Source organism: Salvelinus namaycush, chromosome 28, assembly GCF_016432855.1.
Source record: "Salvelinus namaycush isolate Seneca chromosome 28, SaNama_1.0, whole genome shotgun sequence".
In the NCBI taxonomy this organism is placed as follows: Eukaryota; Metazoa; Chordata; class Actinopteri; order Salmoniformes; family Salmonidae; genus Salvelinus; species Salvelinus namaycush.
Window position 1 is genome coordinate 31,326,770 of NC_052334.1, and position 26,771 is coordinate 31,353,540.

General features: G+C 45.6%; 1 protein-coding gene across 1 annotated transcript in view; it reads left to right on the forward strand.

The window, feature by feature from the left end:
• Window positions 1-26,771, forward strand: part of LOC120023131 (T-lymphoma invasion and metastasis-inducing protein 2-like) — a 75,341-nt gene that overhangs the window by 16,502 nt on the left and 32,068 nt on the right. The window contains exons 5-13 of the mRNA XM_038967111.1: window positions 1,996-2,181; window positions 2,463-2,609; window positions 6,141-6,197; window positions 11,932-12,099; window positions 15,115-15,219; window positions 15,356-15,434; window positions 15,578-15,667; window positions 15,797-16,030; window positions 25,763-25,866. Of these exons, the coding sequence (XP_038823039.1) occupies window positions 1,996-2,181; window positions 2,463-2,609; window positions 6,141-6,197; window positions 11,932-12,099; window positions 15,115-15,219; window positions 15,356-15,434; window positions 15,578-15,667; window positions 15,797-16,030; window positions 25,763-25,866 (1,170 nt within the window). The remainder of the gene's footprint in view (window positions 1-1,995; window positions 2,182-2,462; window positions 2,610-6,140; window positions 6,198-11,931; window positions 12,100-15,114; window positions 15,220-15,355; window positions 15,435-15,577; window positions 15,668-15,796; window positions 16,031-25,762; window positions 25,867-26,771) is intronic.

A 26,771-nucleotide genomic window follows, 5' to 3' on the forward strand; every position in this document is an offset into this window, starting at 1 on the left:
TTCTCACCTCTCCAACTGTCCCTCCCTCCCTGTTCTCACCTCTCCAACTGTCCCTCCCTCCCTGTTCTCACCTCTCCAACTGTCCCTCCCTCCCTGTTCTCACCTCTCCAACTGTCCCTCCCTCCCTGTTCTCACCTCTCCAACTGTCCCTCCCTCCCTGTTCTCACCTCTCCAACTGTCCCTCCCTCCCTGTTCTCACCTCTCCAACTGTCCCTCCCTCCCTGTTCTCACCTCTCCAACTGTCCCTCCCTCCCTGTTCTCACCTCTCCAACTGTCCCTCCCTCCCTGTTCTCACCTCTCCAACTGTCCCTCCCTCCCTGTTCTCACCTCTCCAACTGTCCCTCCCTCCCTGTTCTCACCTCTCCAACTGTCCCTCCCTCCCTGTTCTCACCTCTCCAACTGTCCCTCCCTCCCTGTTCTCACCTCTCCAACTGTCCCTCCCTCCCTGTTCTCACCTCTCCAACTGTCCCTCCCTCCCTGTTCTCACCTCCCTACCTCTCCAACTGTCCCTCCCTCCCTGTTCTCACCTCTCCAACTGTCCCTCCCTCCCTGTTCTCACCTCCCTACCTCTTCAACTGTCCCTCCCTCCCTGTTCTCACCTCTCCAACTGTCCCTCCCTCCCTGTTCTCACCTCTCCAATTGTCCCTCCCTCCCTGTTCTCACCTCTCCAACTGTCCCTCCCTCCCTGTTCTCACCTCTCCAACTGTCCCTCCCTCCCTGTTCTCACCTCTCCAACTGTCCCTCCCTCCCTGTTCTCACCTCCCTACCTCTTCAACTGTCCCTCCCTCCCTGTTCTCACCTCTCCAACTGTCCCTCCCTCCCTGTTCTCACCTCCCTACCTCTCCAACTGTCCCTCCCTCCCTGTTCTCACCTCCCTACCTCTCCAACTGTCCCTCCCTCCCTGTTCTCACCTCCCTACCTCTCCAACTGTCCCTCCCTCCCTGTTCTCACCTCCCTACCTCTCCAACTGTCCCTCCCTCCCTGTTCTCACCTCTCCAACTGTCCCTCCCTCCCTGTTCTCACCTCTCCAACTGTCCCTCCCTCCCTGTTCTCACCTCCCTACCTCTCCAACTGTCCCTCCCTCCCTGTTCTCACCTCTCCAACTGTCCCTCCCTCCCTGTTCTCACCTCTCCAACTGTCCCTCCCTCCCTGTTCTCACCTCTCCAACTGTCCCTCCCTCCCTGTTCTCACCTCTCCAACTGTCCCTCCCTCCCTGTTCTCACCTCTCCAACTGTCCCTCCCTCCCTGTTCTCACCTCCCTACCTCTCCAACTGTCCCTCCCTCCCTGTTCTCACCTCTCCAACTGTCCCTCCCTCCCTGTTCTCACCTCTCCAACTGTCCCTCCCTCCCTGTTCTCACCTCTCCAACTGTCCCTCCCTCCCTGTTCTCACCTCTCCAACTGTCCCTCCCTCCCTGTTCTCACCTCTCCAACTGTCCCTCCCTCCCTGTTCTCACCTCCCTACCTCTCCAACTGTCCCTCCCTCCCTGTTCTCACCTCTCCAACTGTCCCTCCCTCCCTGTTCTCACCTCCCTACCTCTTCAACTGTCCCTCCCTCCCTGTTCTCACCTCTCCAACTGTCCCTCCCTCCCTGTTCTCACCTCCCTACCTCTCCAACTGTCCCTCCCTCCCTGTTCTCACCTCTCCAACTGTCCCTCCCTCCCTGTTCTCACCTCCCTACCTCTCCAACTGTCCCTCCCTCCCTGTTCTCACCTCTTCAACTGTCCCTCCCTCCCTGTTCTCACCTCTCCAACTGTCCCTCCCTCCCTGTTCTCACCTCTCCAACTGTCCCTCCCTCCCTGTTCTCACCTCTCCAACTGTCCCTCCCTCCCTGTTCTCACCTCTCCAACTGTCCCTCCCTCCCTGTTCTCACCTCTCCAACTGTCCCTCCCTCCCTGTTCTCACCTCTCCAACTGTCCCTCCCTCCCTGTTCTCACCTCTCCAACTGTCCCTCCCTCCCTGTTCTCACCTCTCCAACTGTCCCTCCCTCCCTACAGATCCAGCAGTGGGAGCAGAACCTGGAGAAGTTTAACATGGACCTGTTCAGGATGCGCTGTTACCTGGCCAGCCTGCAGGGGGGAGAGCTGCCCAACCCCAAGAGCCTGTTAGCTGCAGCCAGCCGGCCCTCCAAGACCGCCCTGGGACGCCTGGGTATCTTCTCTGTGTCCTCCTTCCACGCACTGGTGAGGCCCTTCATATGACAAGGTTGAGGGGTAGGGCTGTCTATCCAAATGATATAGAAAGTAATCTAGTTGACCAGAGTTTGTCGTTTAGTCTGGTCTGGCACGAAAGGTTTTCTACAGTAGCTAAAGTCGTTCAGTTAAGGTGTAAACTCTCAAAGGTAACCCTTTGACACATACAATCTTGGAGTATTGCTGTAGGAGAGGGAAGTTGAAGCAGGTTGATTGCTGTGAGTCTAGCTGCTGCGTTTGATCCTAGTGCTGACGGAGTGTTATGTCGTCAGATCTGTTCCAGGGATGAGGCCACACTGAGGCGGCGCTCCATGTCCCTGAGCCGGAGATCACGTAACAAGAGAGGCCTCTTCTCCTCCCTCAAAGGCCTCGACAACTTCACCAAGAAGGGCCGTGACAAGAGGCCGTCTACAGAACAGGTCCAGTACCTGAACACACACTGAACACACACACTGGCCCACTGAGTCCATAACACTCAAGGAAGGAAGTCAAATCAAATCAAGGAAATCAAATCAAGACTTTCTCACAATTCTTGGAGAAAGTTCAAATGTGGCCCTGGTGTGCTTTTTCCCCCATCAATGAGATTTTGTTTATTAAATATTTTTCTCTAAGTATTAAGTGCATAATCCACTCTATGTAAACAGAGAGCATTCCAACCACAGGTGCAGGGGGGAGTAAATTCTCTCAGGTTAGTAAATTACACTTCCACACAGGCTCATTATTTATTGATGTTTCCAGTCCACCCCCCCTCTACCCTGAAGGTACTGCCCAGGAGAGTCAGTACAGTAGGTGGTCTATTCTAAGACAAGGAAAATACCTGATTCCCATGATCAAGCCTATTAGGAAAATCCATGGGTTTTAGATAATGGTGTGGTTACGAGACTGAAGTAGGTGAACATTTTGAGGACACCACTACGATCTTTCCTCTGATGTAGTCTTCGGCTTTGAGTTGCGTCTGTGAGGGAGGCTTCACTTTTGACGATTCATAAATGTTTCTCCTGCCGTGTCGTAGCTGTCACTGGAGCTGGCTGACTGGTGTGTCTGTGATTGTAGGGAACATAAAGCACCCATCTAAACTGTGGACACTGCTAACTTCCTGCCCCTGATTCTCCTGTCCTCTTCATAAGAGGCCATGTGTCCTTAATGCAAGCAGCAGGGTCTTCCCTGCTCCTCCCAGTACGCTCCTCACCCCTCCCCCTCTGCGGGGGGCTACAGTATATGTGTGTGTGGTGGTTATATGATGTTGTTTAAGGTGTGTTTGGGAGCTCTAGCAGGTTAGCTAATGAGACCCAGTTTGGTTTCACAGCGCAGAAGGCTGAGGTGGCGCACGGCGAGTTGAGGCAGTGATGTAGCATGAATTATTAAAAGCCATATGTGGTAAATTGCAGCCTGCTGTACCGAGCCCTGCAGCGACAAACAGATGGTTTGTGTAAGTCCACTAAATATTAAAACGGCTCCACGCTTTTTCACAGATTTCCCTCCTAAGCGTAGCTCTCCAGTTGGGATACTTTTCTGCGCCTCTATGATGTTGATTCCCATTAAAAGAGTGGCTAATTGCTTCAAAGGGGTTGTAGAGGGATGACTCCAGGTACATCTGATGTCTTGTGTGAGTGTGGGCAGGGCTGGCGGTAGTGTGGGCAGGGCTGGCGGTAGTGTGAGAAATACGTTTCCCATCTTTCCTAGAGACTAGTTGAGCCTCTGTGTGACGCCATTGCTCATGACACGTGCTTATTACAGAGGGGTTTAGACAGCAGGCTGATCTTTAATGCCAAACTCTCTCACTCCTTTACTTTCTCTTTCTCATATCCCCTTTCCTCTTTCCTTGGCTCTCTCCTCTCTCTTTCTCTACTTCTATACTATAAACATTAGTCACATCCCACGTCACATTGAGTCATCTCCCTTGACTAAGCCCAAATCCAATTTACTCTGGTTGGTCATTCCAAAATCAGAACCTCTCCCTCAGCACAGGCCCTCCCCTCTCCTCTCCTCTCTCTGCTAGACAAGAGGGTGTAGCGTTACGCTAGAAGCTACCTGGCCAGGGTTCAGGCGCTGTAGTAGACAAGACCGAGGAGGTTTAAGATTTCAAGAAGGAGTTGGCTTTACAACAGTCAACCTGTGGTTTTTACACCTACTTATTACAGGGCCTGCTCTGTGCTGCATACAGCCTGGGTTAGGTAGACAGAGGTCAGTGGAGTACTATATGTGTCACTACTACTGCTTTCTGTCTGGAGAGGCCATGTTCATTTCTCATCGGAGTCTCATCTGTAGCGAGGCGGAGTGTTTGGGTTTAGCTGGGTTGAAGTACAGTAGAGTAGTTATCGGTCATCCCTCTGAACCTGCAGAGTCACCCTTCCTAGAGGGCTAACTACACTACTTTGACCACACATACTAGTCCCAGGAAAGATATTAAAGGCTGTTAAAATAGCCACACATTTGTGAATCATTGCATTAATCAAGTGTGCAACGTGATGTGCAACATGGTTTAGATGAGAAGCTCCTGTATAATTTGAATTGGTATTCTAATAGATGCACTCGCATATAGAGACTTTGAATGTGGCTTTGGCCAAGTCAAATTGTATTTGTTACATGTGCCGAATACAACACGGGTAGACTTTAACGTGAAATGCTTACTTACGAGCCCTTTCCAAACCATGCAGAGTTAAAAAGTACGATGAAAGCAAAAACGACACAATAAAAGAACAATAGCAAGGCTATATACAAGGACTACTGGCACCGAGTCAATGTCGAGGGGTACGAGGTAGTTGAGGTAATATGTACATGTCGGTAGGGGTAAAAATGACTAGGCAATCAGGATAGATAATAAACAGAGTGTGGTGTGTGTGTTGGGGTGTCAGTGCAGTGTGTGGGTAGAGTCCAGTGAGTGTGCATAAGGGGGTAGAAGCTGTTCGGGAGCTTTTTGGTCCCAGATTTGGCGATCCGGTACCGCTTGCCATGCAGTAGCAAAGAGAACAGTCTATGACTTGGGTGGCTGGAGTCTTTGACAATTTTTAGGGCATTCCTCTGACACCGCCTGCTATAGAGGTCCTGGGTGGCAGGGACTGGGGCCGTACTCAATACCCTCTGTGGCGCGTTGCAGTCGGATGCCAAGCAGTTGCCATACCAAGCATTGATGCAGCTAGTCAAGATGTTCTCAATGGTGCAGACGTATAACTTTTGAAGGATCTGAGGTCCCGTGCCTTTTCAGCCTCCTGAGGGGGAAGAGGCGTAGCCCCCATTTTGAGGGTTTGCGTGGCAGATGTCTTGCCTACCCTCACCACCTGGGGGCGGCCCGTCAGGAAGTCCAGGATCCATTTGCCGAGGGAGGTGTTTAATCACAGGGTCCTTAGCTTAGTGATGAGCTTTGAGGGCACTATGGTGTTGAACACTGCGCTGTAGTCAATGAATAGCATTCTCACATAGGTGTTCCTTTTGTCTCGGTGGGAAAGGGCAGTGTGGAGTGCAATAGAGATTGCATCATCTGTGGATCTGTTGGGGTGGTATGTGTAAACAGAAAAGTTGCAAATCTGATGTTGACGAGGGATATTTTACTAATGTAAACCCCCCCCCCCCCCCCCCCAGAGCTAAAGTAAGAGATCTGGAGAGGGAGAGGTGTCCCCCACCCTCCTCTCTGCCCGTTCGGGTGGTCTCTCCTTTCATCTCTTCCCTCTCTCTTTCTCCTGCCACACATAAGTCTTATTAGCCTCGGTCCTGTTTCTGTATCTCCACACTGCTTATTACTGCCTTCTTCTGGGGCCTCACAGGCTGCCTCTGCCCCATCCTCCATGGAAATGATATCAAAGCACCAGGCCCTCACTGCTCACTTTTTAATTAGCTACATAATAACAGTGTCTGTCTGTGTAATACGTCTGCTGCTATGGGTCACTGCTGTTTAATAGATGACTAAGGGGATTTTTACAAGTCAAGTCAATGTGTGTTTCTCTTCGTTGCAGATCTTTGAAAGTAATGAAGGAGGACAGGCCTACTGCTTCCCACACACTAGTTCTGAGGTGAGTCTATGTTACCATTTTTTTATACGACCGTTTCATAAAATTGTATGACCTTGGTATTTTGACATCTATATTTCTTAACATCTTTTTTGTTGTTGTCTGCTTCGGATTAGATAACAAACAAGTGTCAAACAATCTTATAGTTAATTGACTGAGCGTCTACCGTCTAGATTTTCTAAGTGAGCGCATATGTCTGAAACATGGAACAGCAGTATCATGCGTCTCATCAAGCTTCATGGTTACGAATTACGATGACAAGCCGTGTGATGACATCTCCCAGGTGTTATCACGGGTTAGGGGTCATGCCTGCATGTCGTATCTGACTCTGCAGATTTAGGGCTGTGGTCTCTATCATGCGTAGAGCGTGATCAGGATGAAAGCTGAGATTCCTCTAATGCCATCTGCAGTCGTCTAACTCGACTGCCTTTTCTGTACATCAAAAGGAGAAAAACCTGCACCCCAGTGGTTCTAAGGGGGAACATAAACCACAAGAAGGGATACTAAACAAAGACAAGATCATAGAGCTCTAAAGTGAGTTATTTAACCTACCGCAACCAATTGGTCATCATCAGCGTCTTACCCACTAGTAACCTTTAGACCGTGTCCAATAGAAGCCCACGCTGACATTCTACCCCTCACTGTCTAAAGGCGTCAGCATGCCTGAGTTCCTGAGTAAAACGAACAAGTGTGTTCGCGTACTCCCTTCACCGTCCAAAATGACCGCACCATTATAGCTGATTATAAATCCATAATAATACATATATTATCACCTAATGTTGTGTTAGATCTTTTTAATCAACTTACGTTCTTGTGAACGTTACAAGTTTTGAACTTCTATTTGCTATTTATTGCCTGTAGGCCTCATTGACCTGAGCTCATACAACTCGTTTTTGAGTAAAAAAAAGCATAATGTATGGATTATTTTGACTATAACATATTGCACTATTTGTCACTGACTACTGTGTGTCAAAGTTTAACAAGGACTCTCTCCTCCTCACCAGTGTCATGATCAAAGATATGATCAAGAGCCTCACATACAGTATATCGTTTGGTCATTGTGCTGCCATAGAATGTATTGTGAGCAAAGGCCTCAAAAAAGCTTTATGTACCAGAGCTGCGAGAAAAGTTCTATATATTATTGAAACAATGTAGCGATTGTTTGTGAGAATGCCAACAGGCGTGGTTCCTGTGGGGGAAAGGTTCGCATGGAAGCCAAGAAGGGGAGTGAGGTGCATGCTCAAACACACATGCATGTGGGGGTCTGGGAGAGGAAGTGTGTCAATCTGATGAATGGGCATGTGCCTGAACTCAATTTTATACACATTGTAGTCTCACCCATTCATTTCTAATGACCGGTCATTTTTGACCGGGAACACCACAGGTGTACAAAAGTTAAATAAAACACCCAAAATGCAATGAAAATCATCAATGTATTTTGTGTGTTCAGATGCCCTGTGTGGACAAAGTCATGGAACCTTATGACAGTCAGATTTAAATGAACTTCATTTTTCAGAGACAACTTGTAAATCGGTCCTATTCGACTAGAACACAGCAGGAGGGTTAAAAGACCTTCGCTTGAAAAACAAGAAAAGCGGCAATAATAATGTTTGCCAATTTTTTGAGACGTCGTAGCTAGTATACACTTCCTCAAAATACTCAGAATTAATCTAAGATAACTCAAGAAATCTGTCATTCATTTTGTCGTTTTTGCCGAAGAGTTGCCGAAGCAATAAAAATAAAAATAAAAACGAATCGTCTCTCGTTGAATGCCAACAAAGACTTTATTGAAGAATCCCTACCGAACTGTTTCGGATGGGAATTATGCGGACGCCTTAAGCAGCAGGGGTAAAACCTCCAGACTTGTTCTGGTGGTGTACTTAGGGGCTCCTCTTTACCACGTGAAGGGGATCATTCGAAAGTATTGCGAGACAGTGTTGAGAAGCCGTCAGTGTGAAAGTGGGGAGTGAATACCACAAATTCTCACAATCTGAGCGCTAACATAATGTAGCTGTAAACCCCCTTGGATCACACATTGGAACTATTATGTGGTAACAAACCTGTTGTCATGCAGTTCCAAATACTGTCTAGAATTTTCTCACACAGATAGCACTGTACCTCTGTTGTCTGTGGCTCTTCTGCTCTCCTGTTCATCCATACAAAACAACTTGTTTTTTGAATGTGTTGGGATCTATGGGACAGATAGTTTGACATGCAAACGGCTGGTCTGGTCACAATGAACACACAGCGAGAGCAGTATATCTGTCCGGCAGCCTCGCGTCACCCCTCTGGACACAAAGCTCTGCATTGAGATTGAGTCAGAGAGTAGCGGACCAGGGTGAATGTGGCCAATGTTAAAGCCATATAGCCACCTCTAACAGCAATTGCTCCACCCAGCCACAGAGTAGGATGTGGCTGAAGAAGGGACAAAGATGGCCTTTCTTCAGGACGAGCGTTCAATGTTGTTGGGAAAGTGTCACAATGTTTTACCCGTTCCCCCCTCCACCCTGGAGTTGGATGAGGACACGTCCTTCCCAGAGGCCATTTTTAATTTATGAGAGATTTATAATCTAATAGGTCAGAGAAGAGACAAGCCAGCTTCATTGATTGTAGCCCCATTTGCGTTTCATCCTGTCTCTCTGTTCTCTATCCAGTCAACACGCATCCTGTTTGATGGCTTTGACTTGTTCTCTACCGTTTTTTGGTCTTTCTGGATCTTAATTTCAGCAATGGTTCTATTAATCAATCATCTCCACTCCCATAACCCACTGAAGGAATGGGTGGATGGGGTGTGTGTGTGTGTGTGTGTGTGTGGCTATGTTCTTTTATGAGATGGGCTTCTCCACAGCTGTCTCAACAGGCTGGTGATCTGTTGACATTGTTTAAACAGGCTTGGAAGGAATGCTGCAAATCGGGGGGAGCTTCAGCTTGTTGAGGGATATGGAGGGCTCTGACAGTGGCTGCCAGCGAACCCTCATCACCTGTATCCCTTAGGAATGAATGGCATCATGGTGCTCCTGTACAAATCTTTGGCTCTCCAGAGACTGTGACAGACCATGTCAGTCCTGTGAGATCCCCCTGACCCCCATTCCCCCATCATGCCCCTGTTCCACCTGTCACCGCCTCTATTCAACCAGCAGCTCTCTGACCTGTTGTACTGTAGTTGACCTCTCACCCCCTTCCTCCGCCCCTGTGCTGTTGCAGCCCCCATCCCTCCTTTTCTGCCACGCTTTGTTACCCATGAGCACCGCCACCTTACTGCATGTGAGGTCAGAGGTAAGGAAGTGCCGCAAATGTTAGCTTCTCCCTGTGTGGAGTGGTCAACTCTGGTCTTATGTCACCTTGGCTCGTGAATTTGACTATTATTTTTGAAGAAAGTTTGGGGAAGATATTTTAAGAACTAAATGTACTTAGAAGGCAGTGTGCTTCAATAATGGAAATAGACTATGGAATTATTTAATACCGTTCTATTTCCTCTCGTTTAAATTTTTTTTTGTACATTTTGATGTTACACAAAGATTTGCCTGAGCTGTAGTATTTGTATGTTAGCCTGTTGCTAGGAGGTACTGTACCGAGTTGAAAGTGTTTTGGAGTGGTGGTTAGCTCTGACATGAACTGTCCATTACTCTTGATTCCATTTTAGAAGATACCGGATGTTGGTTGGCTGCTAGAAATGATTTCCCCTCTTAAGTGAGGAAATACTGAAGTATAGGTTTGTGTTTGCAAACAAACACACACACATTGAGGGCAGACGCATGCTGAGGCTTGGCTTGGCCTGTGGAAAGTTGACCAGGCCGTTACAACCCTGCCTGGGGCCATGAATGAGTGCACAGTCACTCGGCAGCTACTGGGCTTGAGGTGAAGAGGCAGACTGGTCGCCAACCGCCAACTGAACGTTTACTTTCCAGTCACACCATGTTAGATGGACAGACAGACAGGGTGGTTGTTATGCAACCTTTGCCATGACAACCTGGTTTTCTCTCTGAATGTATAAACATGGCCTCATTAACCCACAGGAGTGGACAGAAAGTTGTAGAAGAACCAGCTCTCTGTTGCTTGTCTCCCCAAAGGTTTGAGCAACACATTGGCCAAAACATTGGTAGGCTTTATGCTGGCAGTGTTCTGTCAGGTTATTCTTTCCAAATGGACATGTTGCTGGAAAATTCAATGACTGTTTTCTTGTACATGTTTTTTCCCAGCCACCTTGGTCAGAAAGCCACTTTGTGTGTGTGTGTGTGTGTGTGTGTGTGTGTGTGTGTGTGTGTGTGTGTGTGTGTGTGTGTGTGTGTGTGTGTGCAATCCCCGAAAGTCCCCACAAGGATAGTTAAAAAAGGAAAATTGTCCCTTGTGGGGACCTGGGGACAAAGGCTATTTTAGGGTTAGGTTAGGGAAACTAGGATTTTGAATGGAACTCAATTTTAGGGCCCCACAAGGATAGTAAAACGTATGGCGTGTGTGTGACGCACATGTTTATGCCCGACAAACATCATAGACCGACCATAGTCAAAGAGACCTTAGTCTCCCAGTCAGGTCTCTGGGGGAGAATGTCTCCCAAGGTTTCCTCTGTGACACACCAGCAGACAGACAGCATCCCGGAGCCACATACACCACTCTGTTTGCTCTCCAAGTGGTAGAACTCCACCTCTCTCCTCCAGACCTTACCATAGCAACTGGAAATGTCTATCTCGTTGTGACTTTTGAAACATGTGTGAGTGGTTCTTGGCGATGTGGAGCCTGTATAGCAGCTGTGGTCTGTGGTGTTACAGTGGTGTCGCCCACAATCTCTTTCCCTTCAGAGACATGAAGTCGCAACCAAAACCCAAATACTGCAGCTTCTGAGGCCCAGTGGCAGGACACAACCCAGCATTAATGCTAACCCCAACCTCATTGTTAATGTGGATAGGGAATAATTGGCCTAAGGGCCTCAGATGGTCTCCTGGAAAGCGCCTGTAAAGGCAGCCATTAATCCATCACTGAACATGAAATCATCTGGATGGCACTTAGAACTAAATGGGGCTATTATTATCATGATGATGCTAAGTCTTTTTGTAGATCTGTGCAGATGTCGCCCGTCTAGACACGTTCCTCGCAAATTCTGCCAATAGCTCCCTGTAATCAATCCTCTTGTGTACACCATCATTATGATGGCTATTATATGAAACGACTCCGTCCTGCGATGTCTAAATGGCTAATTGCATGACATCTCTGCACTGAACTTTGAGCTACTGCCAGTTTCTGCATTGGTTTAATGGAAACCTATTGATCTGTCCGCTGACTGTTTTCCTCTCTCGCCATCTTGCCCTCTCTCTCGCCATCTTGCCCTCTCTCTCTCGCCTTCTTGCCCTCTCTATCTTGCCCTCTCTCTCTCGCCATCTTGCCCTCTCTCTCTCTCGCCATCTTGCCCTCTCTCTCTCTCGCCATCTTGCCCTCTCTCTCTCTCGCCATCTTGCCCTCTCTCTCTCTCGCCATCTTGCCCTCTCTCTCTTGCCATCTCGCCCTCTCTCTCGCCATCTCGCCCTCTCTCTCGCCCTCTTTCACTCCCGCCATCTCGCCCTCTTTCACTCCCGCCATCTCGCCCTCTTTCACTCCCGCCATCTCGCCCTCTCTCTCTCACGCCATCTCGCCCTGTCTCTCTCACGCCATCTCGCCCTGTCTCTCTCACGCCATCTCGCCCTCTCTCTCTCACGCCATCTCGCCCTCTCTCTCTCACGCCATCTCGCCCTCTCTCTACTTTCAGAGACTGGACAGCTTGGCCAACCACTACTCTCTGGCTCCCCCTGAGGGTGGCCTTTGGGAGAGCAGTGGAGAAACACTGACCTGTGTGTACATGCCCGACAGCCACGCCATCCAAGTGCCTATGAGACGAGACCATACAGTGGCTGATGTCGTCTCCCTAGCCTGCAAGGTGAGAGTCACAGAGAAGGGATTGTTATGATGTTCACGTTCCCAAAACTGAGCCCTTTGAGTGTTAATATTACGGCAGATATATCGTTGATTTCAACATAGGCACTTAAGAGAGAAGCTTTTAGTTTAGGTTATGCCTTGCTTTTATTAACCCTGCTTTTATTCATTTTTGAAATGACACTCTGTCAATGTAATCATGTTAAAAGCTCCAATCTGTGAGTAATTTGACCAACCCACGCTCTACTGCCTTTTGTGACAAACTCATGTATGTATTTATTTATTGTTATGCCCATTGTAGAGCTCTGGCTTGTACAGTAGACAGTTCCAGATGTTTACTGTCTCTGTCTCATTGTCTGTCTGGCCGTCTCATTGTCTGTCTGGCCGTCTCATTGTCTGTCTGGCCGTCTCATTGTCTGTCTGGCCGTCCTTCTCATTGTCTGTCTGGCCGTCCTTCTCATTGTCTGTCTGGCCGTCCTTCTCATTGTCTGTCTGGCCGTCCTTCTCATTGTCTGTCTGGCCGTCCTTCTCATTGTCTGTCTGTCTGGCCGTCCTTCTCATTGTCTGTCTGTCTGGCCGTCCTTCTCATTGTCTGTCTGTCTGGCCGTCCTTCTCATTGTCTGTCTGTCTGGCCGTCCTTCTCATTGTCTGTCTGTCTGGCCGTCCTTCTCATTGTCTGTCTGTCTGGCCGTCCTTCTCATTGTCTGTCTGTCTGGCCGTCCTTCTCATTGTCTGTCTGTCTGGCCGTCCTTCTCATTGTCTGTCTGTCTGGCCGTCCTTCTCATTGTCTGTCTGTCTGGCCGTCCTTCTCATTGTCTGTCTGTCTGGCCGTCCTTCTCATTGTCTGTCTGTCTGGCCGTCCTTCTCATTGTCCGTCTGTCTCCCGGCCCACACACACTGCACTCTCTGACCTGTGTGTTGGCACAGGTGACACACAGTCACCTGCCCTCACGCTGTCTCTCAGGTTTGTGACAGAGTGGATGGCTAGCTAGTTCATTCTCACACCCACACTTCTTGTGCCGGGACGATACCAGGATTGCGATACTTGTTAGTATCATGGCAAGGAGACACAAAGCCGATTTTTAACTTCTTTAGGAAAACAGCCCTATTGTTGGAAATAAACATTGTCATCCGAACGATATCATAACCGCCATCGATAAGAGACAGTACTGTGCAGCCGTATTCATCGACCTGGCTGGCTTTCGACTCTCTCAATCACAACATTCTTATCGGCAGACTCAACAGCCTTGGTGAACCAAGCGAGGCAATCATTTGAGAAACCAACTACTTCTCCGATAGAGTTCAGTATGTCAAATCGGAGGGCCTGTTGTCCGGACCTCTGGCAGTCTATGGGGGTGCCATAGGGTTCAATTCTCGGGCCGACTCTCTTCTCTGTATATATCAATGATGTCGCTCTCGCTGCTGGTGATTCTCTGATCCACCTCTACACAGACAACACCATTCTGTATACATCTGGCCCTTCTTTGGACACTGTATTAACTAACCTCCAGATGAGCTTCAATGCCATACAACTCTCCTTCCGTGGCCTCCAACTGCTCTTAAATGCAAGTAAAACTAAATGCATGCTCTTCAACCGATCGCTACCCGCCCGTCCGTCCAGCATCACTACTCTGGTCGGTTCTGACTTAGAATATGTGGACAACTACAAATACCTAGGTGTCTGGTTGGACTGTAAACTCTCCTTCCAGACTCACATTAAACATCTCCAATCCAAAATTACATCTATAATCGGCTTCATATTTCGCAGCAAAGCATCCTTCACTCATGCTGCCAAACATACCCTCGTAAAACTGACCATCCTACCGATCCTCGACTTTGGCGATGTCATTTACAAAATAGCCTCCAACACTCTACTCAGCAAATTGGATGCAGTCTATCACAGTGCCATCCGTTTTGTCACCAAAGCCCCATATACTACCCACCACTGCAACCTGTATGATCTCTTTGGCTGGCCCTCGCATCATACTCGTCGCCAAACCCACTGGCTCCAGGTCATCTACAAGTCTCTGCTAGGTAAAGCCCCGCCTTATCTCAGCTCACTGGTCACCATAGCAGCACCCACCCGTAGCCTGAGCTTCAGCAGGTATATCTCACTGGTCACCCCCAAAGCCAATTCTTCCTTTGGCTGCCTCTCCTTCCAGTTCTCTGCTGCCAATGACTGGAACGAACTGCAAAAATCTTTGAAGCTGGAGACTCTTACCTCCCTCACTAGCTTTAATCACCAGCTGTCAGAGCAGCTCACAGATCACTGCACCTGTACATAGCTCATCTGTAAATAGCCCATCCAATCTACCTCATCCCCATACTTTATTTATTTATTTATCTTGCTCCTTTGCACCCCAGTATCTCAACTTACACATTCATCTTCTGCACATCCTACCATTCCAGTGTTTAATTGCTTTATTGTAATTACTTTGCCACCATGGCCTATTTATTGCCTTACCTCTCTTATCCTATCTCATTTGCACATGCTGTATATAGAATTTTCTACTGTATTATTGATTGTATGTTTGTTTATTCCATGTGTAACTCTGTGTTGTTGTATGTGTCGAACTGCTTTGCTTTATCTTGGCCAGGTCGCAGTTGCAAATGAGAACTTGTTCTCAACTAGCCTACCTGGTTAAATAAAGGTGAAATAATAAATAAATCCAGAGTCACATTTGTTTTCCAAGCTATAGCACACAATATTTATACAGCAGGTTTTTAAAGGTCCGTGTTTTCATTTTTGCCATATCGCGACGCTGGTATTGTCACAGCCCTACACACAGCACAGACACATGTACACACACACTTTATTAATTGCACAGGTCATACTTGACGCCACTTCATCTTAATCACCTTGGAGCTGTAGTGAAGACATCCCATGTCACATGATACAACAGCACAGATATAACCAAATGCCTTTTTTGTTTAGACCAGGTTTCTGGCCTAGACTAGTTGTATTTGCTGTGTATTGCTGCATTCAGGGCGTTTGACAGACAGTGTTTTCCTGTCACAGTTAAATCAGCTGGACCCTAGCCTGCACTGTCTCAGACTACACAGATGCTTGGCCCAGAAAGTAGAGGTCCGCACCCCTGCACCCAGCGAACTACTACATGACTTGGTGAGAGAACACACTATTCAGCATAATACTTCCCTGGAAATGCATAGAACAATAGCGTTGTTTAGTTTGTGTTTAACATCACTGGTTGACTTGTGGAGTTGTGGTTTCTAAGCTGAGTTGTCCCTCTTTTGTGCAGTTGTATGACGAGCTTGAGGTGTTCCTGCTGAATGTATTCACCCTGCAGATGACCAGACCTGCCTACACTGGGGACTTTGGTGAGTGTTTGGTTCTCTAGCAGACGGGAACCGTATGTGTGTCATTGCCACAGACATCCTAGAAATAATTGGCTGTATGTCATTATTATGGTCATTGCACCGTACGAACCATCGTTGGCTCCTTCTCTCGTCTCTGTTGTCAGGCTTTGCTGTGACAGGGCACATAGACGGACAGAGGAACAGCCGCGTCTTTGTCAGTGAGGTGCTGTCTGATGGACTGGCCTTCAGTGAAGGTATGTTCCCTTAACTTTGACTTCAACATGATTCATATTGAAATATTCATACATATCTGGATGATACTGTGTAATTACAGTGTGCCCTTATTTCTTACTGTGTTTGTTTTGTGTTCGTTCCTCTCCCAGGGCTGAGACCAGAGGATGAGATTGTGGTTCTGAACGGTCGAGGTGTGTCCACTCTGGACCTGGGTCTGATCCAGATGTTGTTTTCGGAGCAGACCCTCCAGCTGACCCTCAGACGGGAAGCCGCGTCCACCTCACCCCCGACCTCTGGTCCCTCCACCCCGACCCCACTTCCCAACCAATCACAGCTGCTGCAGGACTTCCTGGACACACACCACCGCGCCAAGTCCACCACAGGTGAGAAGGCCTACATACATACACACATACATACACACATACACACATACATACATACATACATACATACATACATACATACATACATACATACATACATACATACATACAGTTGAAGTCAGAAGTTTACATACACTTAGATTGGAGTCATTAACTTGTTTTTCAACCACTCCACAAATTTCTTGATAACAAACTATAGTTTTGGCAAGTCGGTTAGGACATCTACTTTGTGCATGACACAGTAATTTTTCCAATAATTGTTTACAGACAGATTATTTCACTTATAATTCACTGTATCACAATTCCAGTGGGTCAGAAGTAGAGGTCGACCGATTATGATTTTTCAACGCCGATACCAATACCAATTATTGGAGGGCCAAAAAAAAGCCGATACCGATTAATCAGCCGATTTAAAAATATATTTTTTATTTGTAATAATGACAATTACAACAATACTGAATGAACACTTATTTTAACTTAATATAATACATAAATAAAATACATTTTGCCTCAAATAAATAATGAAACATGTTCAATTTGGTTTAAATAATGCAAAAACAAAGTGTTGGAGAAGAAAGTAAAAGTGCAATATGTGCCATGTAAGAAAGCTAACATTTAAGTTCCTTGCTCAGAACATGAGAACATATGAAAGCTGGGGGTTCCTTTTAACATGAGACTTCAATATTCCAAGGTAATCTCGGGAGTTGATAGGCTTGCAGTCTTAAACAGCGCTAGAAGCATTGCGAAGAGCTGCTGGCAAAACGCAGGAAAGTCCTGTTTGAATGAATGCTTACGAGCCTGCTGGTGCCTACCATCGCTCAGTCAGACTGCTCTATCAAATCATAGACTTAATTATAACATAATAAGTGGAGAAGGTGGAAAGTTTTAAGTTCCTCGGTGTACACATCACGGACAAACTGAATTGGTCCACCCACACAGACATCGTTGTGAAGAAGGCGCAGCAGCGCCTCTTCAACCTCAGGAGGCTGAAGAAATTCGGCTTGTCACCAAAAGCACTCACAAACTTCTACAGATGCACAATCGAGAGCATTCTGTCGGGCTGTATCACCGCCTGGTACGGCAACTGCTCCGCCCACAACCGTAAGGCTCTCCAGAGGGTAGTGAGGTCTGCACAACGCATCACCGGGGGCAAACTACCTGCCCTCCAGGACACCTACACCACCCGATGTCACAGGAAGGCCATAAAGATCATCAAGGACAACAACCACCCGAGCCTGTTCACCCCGCTATCATCCAGAAGGCGAGGTCAGTACAGGTGCATCAAAGCAGGGACCGAGAGACTGAAAAACAGCTTCTATCTTAAGGCCATCAGACTGTTAAACAGCCACCACTAACATTTAGTGGCCGCTGCCAACATACTGACTCAACTCCAGCCACTTTAATAATGGGAATTGATGGAAATTATGTAAAAATGTATCACTAGCCACTTTAAACAATGCCACTTAATATAATGTTTACATACCCTACATTACTCATCTCATATGTATATACTGTACTCTATATCATCTACTGCATCTTGCCATCTTTATGTAATACATGTATCACTAGCCACTTTAAACTATGCCACTTTATGTTTACATACCCTACATTACTCATCTCATATGTATAGACTGTACCATCTACTGCATCTTGCCTATGCCGTTCTGTACCATCACTCATTCATATATCTTTATGTACATATTCTTTATCCCTTTACACTTGTGTGTATAAGGTAGTAGTTGTGGAATTGTTAGGTTAGATTACTTGTTGGTTATTACTGCATTGTCGGAACTAGAAGCACAAGCATTTCGCTACACTCGCATTAACATCTGCTAACCATGTGTATGTGACAAATAAAATTTGATTTGATAACACACAGAAATATGAGCCTTAGGTCATTAATATGGTCGAATCCGGAAACTATCATTTCGAAAACAAAACGTTTATTCTTTCAGTGAAATACGGAACCGTTACGTATTTTATCTAACGGGTGGCATCCCTAAGTCTAAATATTCCTGTTACATTGCACAACCTTCAATGTTATGTCATAATTACGTAAAATTCTGGCAAATTAGTTCGCAACGAGCCATGCGGCCCAAACTGTTGCATATACCCTGACTCTGCGTGCAATGAACACAAGAGAAGTGTATTGTGTATTGATTTTAAGAAAGGCATTGATGTTTATGGTTAGGTACACGTTGGAGCAACGACAGTCCTTTTTCGCGAATGTGCACCGCATCGATTATATGCAACGCAGGACACGCTAGATAAACTAGTAATATCATCAACCATGTGTAGTTAACTAGTGATTATGATTGATTGATTGTTTTTTATAAGATAAGTTTAATGCTAGCTAGCAACTTACTGTAAGGTTGCAAGATTGAATCCACGAGCTGACATGGTAAAAATCTGTCGTTCTGCCCCTGAACAAGGCAGTTAACCCACCGTTCCCAGGCCGTCATTGAAAATAATGTAATAATGTGATAATAATAATGTGTTCTTAACTGACTTGCCTAGTTAAATAAAGTTAAATAAAGGTGTAAAAAAAAAAAAAAAAAAAAAAGGGCCAAATCGGTGTCCAAAAATACAGATTCCCGATTGTTATGAAAACTTGAAATCGGCCCTAATTAATCGGCCATTCCGATTAATCGGTCGACCTCTAGTCAGAAGTCTACATACACTAAGGTGACTGTGACTTTAAACAGCTTGGAAAATTCCAGAAAATGATTTCATGGCTTTAGAAGCTTCTGATAGGCTAATTGCCATCATTTGTGTCAATTGGAGGTGTACCTGTGGATGTATTTCAAGGCCTGCCTTCAAACACAGTGCCTCTTTGCTTGACAAAATGGGAAAATCAAAAGAAATCAGCCAAGACCTCAGAAAATAAATTGTAGACCTCCACAAGTCTGGTTCATCCTTGGGAGCAATTTACAAACGCCTGAAGGTACCACGTTCATCTGTACAAACAATAGTACGCAAGTATAAACACCATGGGACCACGCAGCCGTCACACCTCGCAGGAAGGTGACGCGTTCTGTCTCCTAGAGATGAATGTACTTTGGTGCGAAAAGTGCAAATCAATCCCAGAACAACAGCAAAGGACACTGTGAAGATTCTGGAGGAAACGGGTACAAAAGTATCTATATCCACAGTAGAACGAGTCCTATATCGACATAACCTGAAAGGCTGCTCAGCAAGGAAGAAGCCACTGCTCCACCATAAAAAAGCCAGGCTACGGTTTGCAACTGCACACAGGGACAAAGATCGTACTTTTTGGAGAAACTTCACAAAATAAATGTTATCATGGGGGAGGGAAATTATGTGGATATATTGAAGCAACATCTCAAGACATCAGTCAGGAAGTTAAAGCTTGGTCGCAAATGGGTCTTCCAAATGGACAATGACCCCAAGCATACTTACAAAGTTGTGGCAAAATGGTTTAAGGACAACAAAGTCAAGGTATTGGAGTGGCCATCACAAAGCCCTGACCCCAATCCTATAGAATATTTGTGGGCAGAACTGAAAAAGCGTGTGTGAGCTAGGAGGCCTACAAACTTGACTCAGTTACACCAGCTCTGTCAGGAGGATTGGGCCAAAATTCACCCAACTTATTGTGGGAAGTTTGTGGAAGTCTACCCAAAACGTTTGACCCAAGTTAAATAATTTAAAGGCAATGCTACCAAATACTAATTGAGTGTATGTAAACTTCTGACCCACTGGGAATGTGATGAAATAAATAAAAGCTGAAATAAATTATTCTCTCTACTATTATTCTGACATTTCACATTCTTAAAATAAAGTGGTGATCCTAACTGACCTAAAACAGGGAATTCTTACTAGTATTAAATGTCAGGAATTGTGAAAAACTAAGTTTAAATGTATTTGGCTAAGGTGTATGTAAACTTCCGACTTCAACTGTGCATACCCACTCACTAACGCACACACCCAGTACTGTGTCTTTGCCAAAAGGCTGGTATGCATCACTTCACAGGTCTAACACAGTTACTATAACCATACAATATGTTGGGAAAATCACTGGCTCAAAGAAGTGTCGTCAGTTGTGTGATGGAGCTCAGCATCGGCTAGTTTACTGTGAAACTGAGTAGTCACCAACAATCACAGTAGACAGACAGACTGATAATGCATTGATGTTGACCTTGGCTTAGTATTGTATACTGCATCTACTGTTCACTGAGAGCAGTAAACATACAGCAAGTGTTCCTGGCTGTGGCAGGTGGCTGGTGAGAGAGAGTCAGGGTCATACTTCCACAGAATTGCTTCTACTTGGCAGCTACTGGGTGGGAGGACTGAGCCTACTGTCAGCATGTGTGGGTGCCACCAACACGTTCTCTGGAAACGGTCTATCGGCAAGCTGTTGCCCTGCCTTGCTTTTCTCCACCAGTGTGATATCATAATTGAAATGATGCCAGAATATCAGAAAAATGCTGACGGGTTCTGTGGAAAGTGCCATTTGTTTTTGGTATGAAATTACCATACCATGGTTTTTATTTTATTTTTTACCCTTTTTTTTGCAGGAAGCCACCATTGAGACCAGTGTCTCTTTTTCAAGATAGCCCTCCAGTGGGGGCTGTTTAGGGGAGGATGGCTCATAATAATAGCTGGAATGGTGTCAATGGAGTGGTATCAAACACATCACAGATGTGGATTCCATGTGGTTGATACCACTCCATTGACACCAGTCCAGCCATTATTAGTAGCCGTCCACCCCTCAGTAGCCTCCACTGGAGCCATGTACAGTGGCAAGAAAAAGTATGTGAACCCTTTGGAGTTACCTGGATTTCTGCATAAATTAGTCATAACATTTGATCTGATCTTCATCTAAGTCACAACAATAGACAAACACAGTCTGCTTAAACTAACAACACACAATTCTACGTTTTCAAGCCTTTATTGAACACACCGTGTAAACATTCACAGTGTAGGGTGGAAAAGAATGTGAACCCTTGGATTTATTAACTGGTTGACCCTCTTTTGGCAGCAATAACCTCAACCAAACGTTTTCTGTAGTTGCGGATCAGACCTGCACAACGGTCAGGAGGAATTTGGGACCATTCATCTTTACAAAACTGTTTCATTTCAGCAATATTCTTAGGATGTCTGGTGTGAACCGCTCTCGAGGTCATGCCACAGCATTTTAAATCGGGTTGAGGTCAGGACTCTGACTGGGCCACTCCAGAAGGTGTATTTTCTTCTGTTGAAGCCATTCTGTTGATTTACTTCTGTGTTTTGGGTCATTGTCCTGTTGCATCACCCAACTTCTGTTGAGCTTCAATTGGAGGACAGATAGCCTTACATTCTCCCGCAAAATGTCTTGATAAACTTGGGAATTCATTTTTCCATCCGTGATAGCAAGCTGTCCAGGCCCTAAGGCAGCAAAGCAGCCCCAAACCATGATGCTCCCTCCACAATACTTTACAGTTGGGATGAGGTTTTGATGTTGGTGTGCTGTGCCTTTTTTTCTCCACACATAGTCTTGTGTGTTTCTTCCAAGCAACTCAACTGTAGTTTCATCTGTCCACAGAATATTTTACCAGAAGCGCTGTGGAACATCCAGGTGCTCTTTTGCGAACTTCAGATGTCCAGCAATATTTTTTTTGGACAGCAGTGGCTTCTTCCGTGGTGTCCTCCCATGAACACCATTCTTGTTTAGTGTTTTAGGTATCGTAGACTCGTCAACAGAGATGTTAGCATGTTCCAGAGATTTCTGTAAGTCTTTAGCTAACACTCTAGATTCTTCTTAACCTCATTGAGCATTCTGCGCTGTGCTCTTGCAGTCATCCTTGCAGGACGGCCACTCCTTGGGAGAGTAGTAACAGTGCTGAACTTTCTCCATTTATAGACAATTTGTCTTACCGTGGACTGATGAACATCAAGGATTTTATAGATACTTTTCTAACCCTTTCCAGCTTTATGCAAGGCAACAATTCTTAATCTCAGGTCTTCTGAGATCTCTTTTGTTCGAGGCATGGTTCACATTAGGCAATGCTTCTTGTGAATAGCAAACTCAATTTTTGTGAGTGTTTTTTATAGGGCAAGGCAGCTCTAACCAACATCTCTAATCTCCTATCATTGATTGGACTCCAGGTTAGCTTACTCCTGACACCAATTAGCTTTTGGAGAAGTCCTTAGCCTAGGACTTTTTCCAACCTACACTGTCAATGTATAAATGATGTATTCAATATAGACAAGAAAATTACAATAATGTGTGTGTTATTAGTTTAAGCACACTGTGTCTATTGTTGTGACTAAGATGAAGATCAGATCACATTTTATGACCAATTTATGCAGAAATCCAGGTAATTCCAAAGGGTTCACATACTTTTTCTTGCCACTGTATTTACAATTTCATAGAGAGAAAAAAACGAATACAATATAAAACGGGTCAAATACAGCAGGACACATATTGCACAGACAAACATAAATATACGCAAAACACAATCAACTAAAACAAACACATTTTAAACATTATATTAAAAAGAAACAAATCATCAATCATTTAACAAAGGATTTGGTTGACATTTCTCCTCACTCACTCACTCACTCACTCACTCACACTCACACTCACACACACACACACACACACACACACACACACACACACACACACACACACACACACACACACACACACACAGTCCACCCTACATCTGCTTATCTTTGTAGAGACTTAGATTATCTTTTTGTCACTTACACCCTGTGAATGAACCACAGACTTCCTGCTTTGAGAGTCAAATACTTCCTCAAAACCCATCAGCCCTATTGGCCCTTCAGAGTCAAGCGGACCGACGTGAGCGGCAAAAAGGTGTAGAAGGTTTAGAACATGCATGTTCAGGGGAGAGAGGCGGTGTTGTGATAAGGTGGAGTATTACTGAAGGTCTCTGTATTGAAGGCGTAGTTTCCAGGACCGACACGGTGAGGCAGTGTTCTGGAGTAAAGCCTACCTCCTATGCAGCCAGCTGGAACAGTCACAGTTGGATGAGCAGGCTTCGGTCTTTTTTAAATTGCACAAAATTTAAATTTGACTTCTCTGGTTGGCAATACTTTCGAAGGTAAGGGTATCATAGTAAATGGTCATGTTTTTCGCCACATATCTATATGTATCACGTCTTTAAAGAAGTGTCTGTTATAGACTGGAAATAAAGTTTGTGTAATTTCTTTTGCTGGTGATGCTTCAGTCTATAGTCTTTCTACACTGACTGGAACACCCGTCCTCAGAACAGCCTCAATTCGTCGGGGCATGGACTCTACAAGGTGTCAAGCGTTCCACAGGGATGCTGGCCCATGTTGACTCCAATGCTTCCCACGGTTGTGTCTTTTGGCTGGATGTCCTTTGGGTGTTGGACCGTTCTTGATACACACGGGAAACTGTTGAGCGTGAAAAACCCAGTGGCGTTGCAGTTCTTGACACACTCAAACCGGTTCATCTGGCACCTAATACCATACCCTGTTCAGAGGCACTGAAATGTTTTGTGTGCCCATTCACCCTCTGAATGGCACGCATACACAATCCATTTCTCAATTGTCTCAAGGCTAAAACATCCTTATTTAACCTGTCTTCCCCCTTCATTTACACTGCTTGAAGTGGATTTAACAAGTGACATCAATAAGGGATCGTAGCTTTCCCCTGGATTCACCTGGTCAGTATATGAAATGGGAAGAGTTCCTAATGTTTTGAACACTGTGTAGTTTTGCTCGATGGTGAAATTAGGATGAATTTCCATGCAGCAAGTTAAATATGAGGGAATTTCTCACCATGCTATTTATACAGATAGGGTTTTCATGTAATTATGCTTCATTTATTCTGAGTATGAGAATTGCGAAGGTTTCTCTTTCGAGTATTTGGGGTGTTGAGTTCTCACAGTTTGTACTAGAGAAGCAGTTCCCAACCTTTTCTGTTCCGGGTGACCACCGAATCACCATCAAAATCTCTTGCGGACCAACATTTGCGTTGTTGGCGGAATTTCTATAATATAAAATATCTTGCCGTCAACTAGTTGAAAACCACTGTACTGGAGAGAGTTAAATACAGAAATGTGTCACTACAGGCAACACTTCACACTGCAGGACTGGTGATGACATGCAGCATAACTTACTGAAAACTGTGTAGCCACTGGCTTATCACTTAGTTGACGATAAAACCATCTTACACAGTGCCGCACCCCCCCCCCCTCGCGCTCGCTCACTCACTCACTCACTCACTCGTGAGAGATGAGATAGAGGCCAGCAACATGAGTGCAGTTTCCTCCTCTACCTCTAGAGGGGGTGCTATCCCAGTCAGGCTAATGAGGGTGATGAGAGGTAAACTCTGAACCATCCTGTAGTGTGACAACATCACGCTATACCACTCTCTATAGTAGAAGGCAGCACCCCTGGTGTGTGTTGGAAATGTTCTGTGACATGTTATATTGACTTGAGATATGCATGGCAGGGTTATGACAGTCATAACTTGTTATAACCTGAAATAACATGGTTGTAACACTGTCATGAGCCATATATTTACACCTGTTGTGACGTACACTGCATGGTTGGTTATGACACCTATATAAGAGGGTTAAAACCAACGTTTGTTCAAATGTTTTTTCCCTGCCAAGAAGTTTCCTCTCGTTTTAGGTTGCTTCTTAAGTCCGTTGTTGTTGTTGTAAGGAATTATTTACAGTCATGTTTGTTTCATCATATTTTAAATAACTTATAGGAAATACACTTTATGACACTGTCATAAAGCATTATGACCGTCCTGTGTCACTTTACTTAGTGCATGTCTGACATCAATGTGTGCACAATTACAATAATATACATTTAATATGGTCCATTTCAGAAAATGTTAAATAACATAAACATAGTGTTGACAAATAGGCTATGGTGTAATGTGTTTTTGTTGCCATGTGTGGTGGGTTTTGACACTCTTGTGTAGGTGTCATAACCAGCCGTACATATAGGTCTAAAGGTCTAAATATATGTTCATGACAGGTCTAAATATATGTTCATGACAGGTCTAAATATATGGGTCATGACAGTGTTATGACCATGTTATGTCAGCTGTTATGACATATTATGACCTGGTTATGACTGTGTCATAACGTGTTGTGACGCTGGGTGTCAAGTAAAGTGTTAACCAAATCTTTATCTCCCGGAATACAATCAAAAGGTCAAGCCCGTTGATTGTGCTCATGTGCTGAGTTGATTTCCCACAAGCCTGTGAGTTTGTTAGAAACAGGGAGGGAGGGTAGATGTTCCTACCAGACCCAGTAACTGTAATCCGATCTGGACCCAGTTCATCCAGTCAGGTGCCTTTTTAACCAGGGGCAGCGTGTGGCTGAGCCCTTTCCCAAAATGGGATTTTCAGGAAAGATACAACAGGAGTATATTATCAACAGCTTTCTCCTAAGACCACGTCCAACAGACAGGGAACTGTAGGATTTGTTCCCTTGTCTGACTAGTGGAAGACCTCTTCTCTGTGATGTTTGTGACAGTTGTTAGAATGCTGCATTCTAACCCGTGCACAACTATGATGGCGTGGTATACCGTTACTAGAGAAGTGTTTCTGTTCTGTGGTCAGTAGATGCTGAACTGTAAACATCACTCCCTCTCAGAGGAACTGGTGTGTGACAGGACTAGCCTCGACTACAACAGCACTTAGCAGTGCTTGTATGAATTGGCCAAGATGGTTAACAAAAAAAAAAACTGAACATTGCTGTGTCTCTCTCTCCTCAGATGTGTCCTTGGTGCCAGAGGTCCCTGGTGAGTCCCTAGGCTCTGGGCTGGAGAATAGTCTACAGCACTCCCGCCACAGCCACAGGGCCGTACAACACAGCAAGGTAAGATTGAATGAACGCTGCGTCGCTGCCACTGCCCACACTGGGTTCAATGAGTCGGCATAAACATACTGAGAGGAAGTCGGAGAGCTCTAGAGACAGAGTGGGGGAGACAGAATAATCAAGAGCTTTGAGACCATGAACCAACACACTACAGGCCCTAAGCAATTTTGAAACACAGTTACTAATTTACACACTTTATTAGGTACACCTCCCCGTTCATGAATATGGTTCACTCCTACAGACAGTGAGTCACGTGGCCGTGGCTTGCGATATAAAGCAGGCAGACAGGCATCGAGGCATTCAGTTACTGTTCGATTGAACGTTAGAATGGGCAACACGAGTGACCTAAGCGACTTTGAGTGTGGTATGATCATCGGTGCCAGGTGCGCCGGTTCCAGTATCTCAGAAACATCCGGCGTCCTGGCAGTGTCTAGGTTGCGACAAAGCCAAAAGACATCCAGTCAACGGCAGTCCTGTGGGTGAAAACAGCTCGTTGATGGGAAAGAGAATGGCAAGAATCCTGCAAGCTAACAGGTGGGCCACAAACGGGCAAGTAACGGCACAGTACCACAGTGGTGTGCAGAACGGCATCTCGGAACGCACAACTCGTCGGTCCTTGTCACGGATAGGCTATTGCAGCTGTTGGGGTAGGTTCCTTGTCAATCATTGGCTTATTGGTGAAATCAGCAATCAGACAATATCTTCTTTAAGTAAATCAATCAAACCTTTATTAATGCAATTGCAGACGGAGGTTAACAATAGAAACACAATGCGTATTTCTCAGAGTAAGTTCTGCAACCAACCTAAAGGCACAGCTCATTATATACATGTGATCACTGCCTGGTGGTGTGATCACCTACGTCAATGTATGTGTGTATCAATAAGCTGATGTTACCTTTATAAAG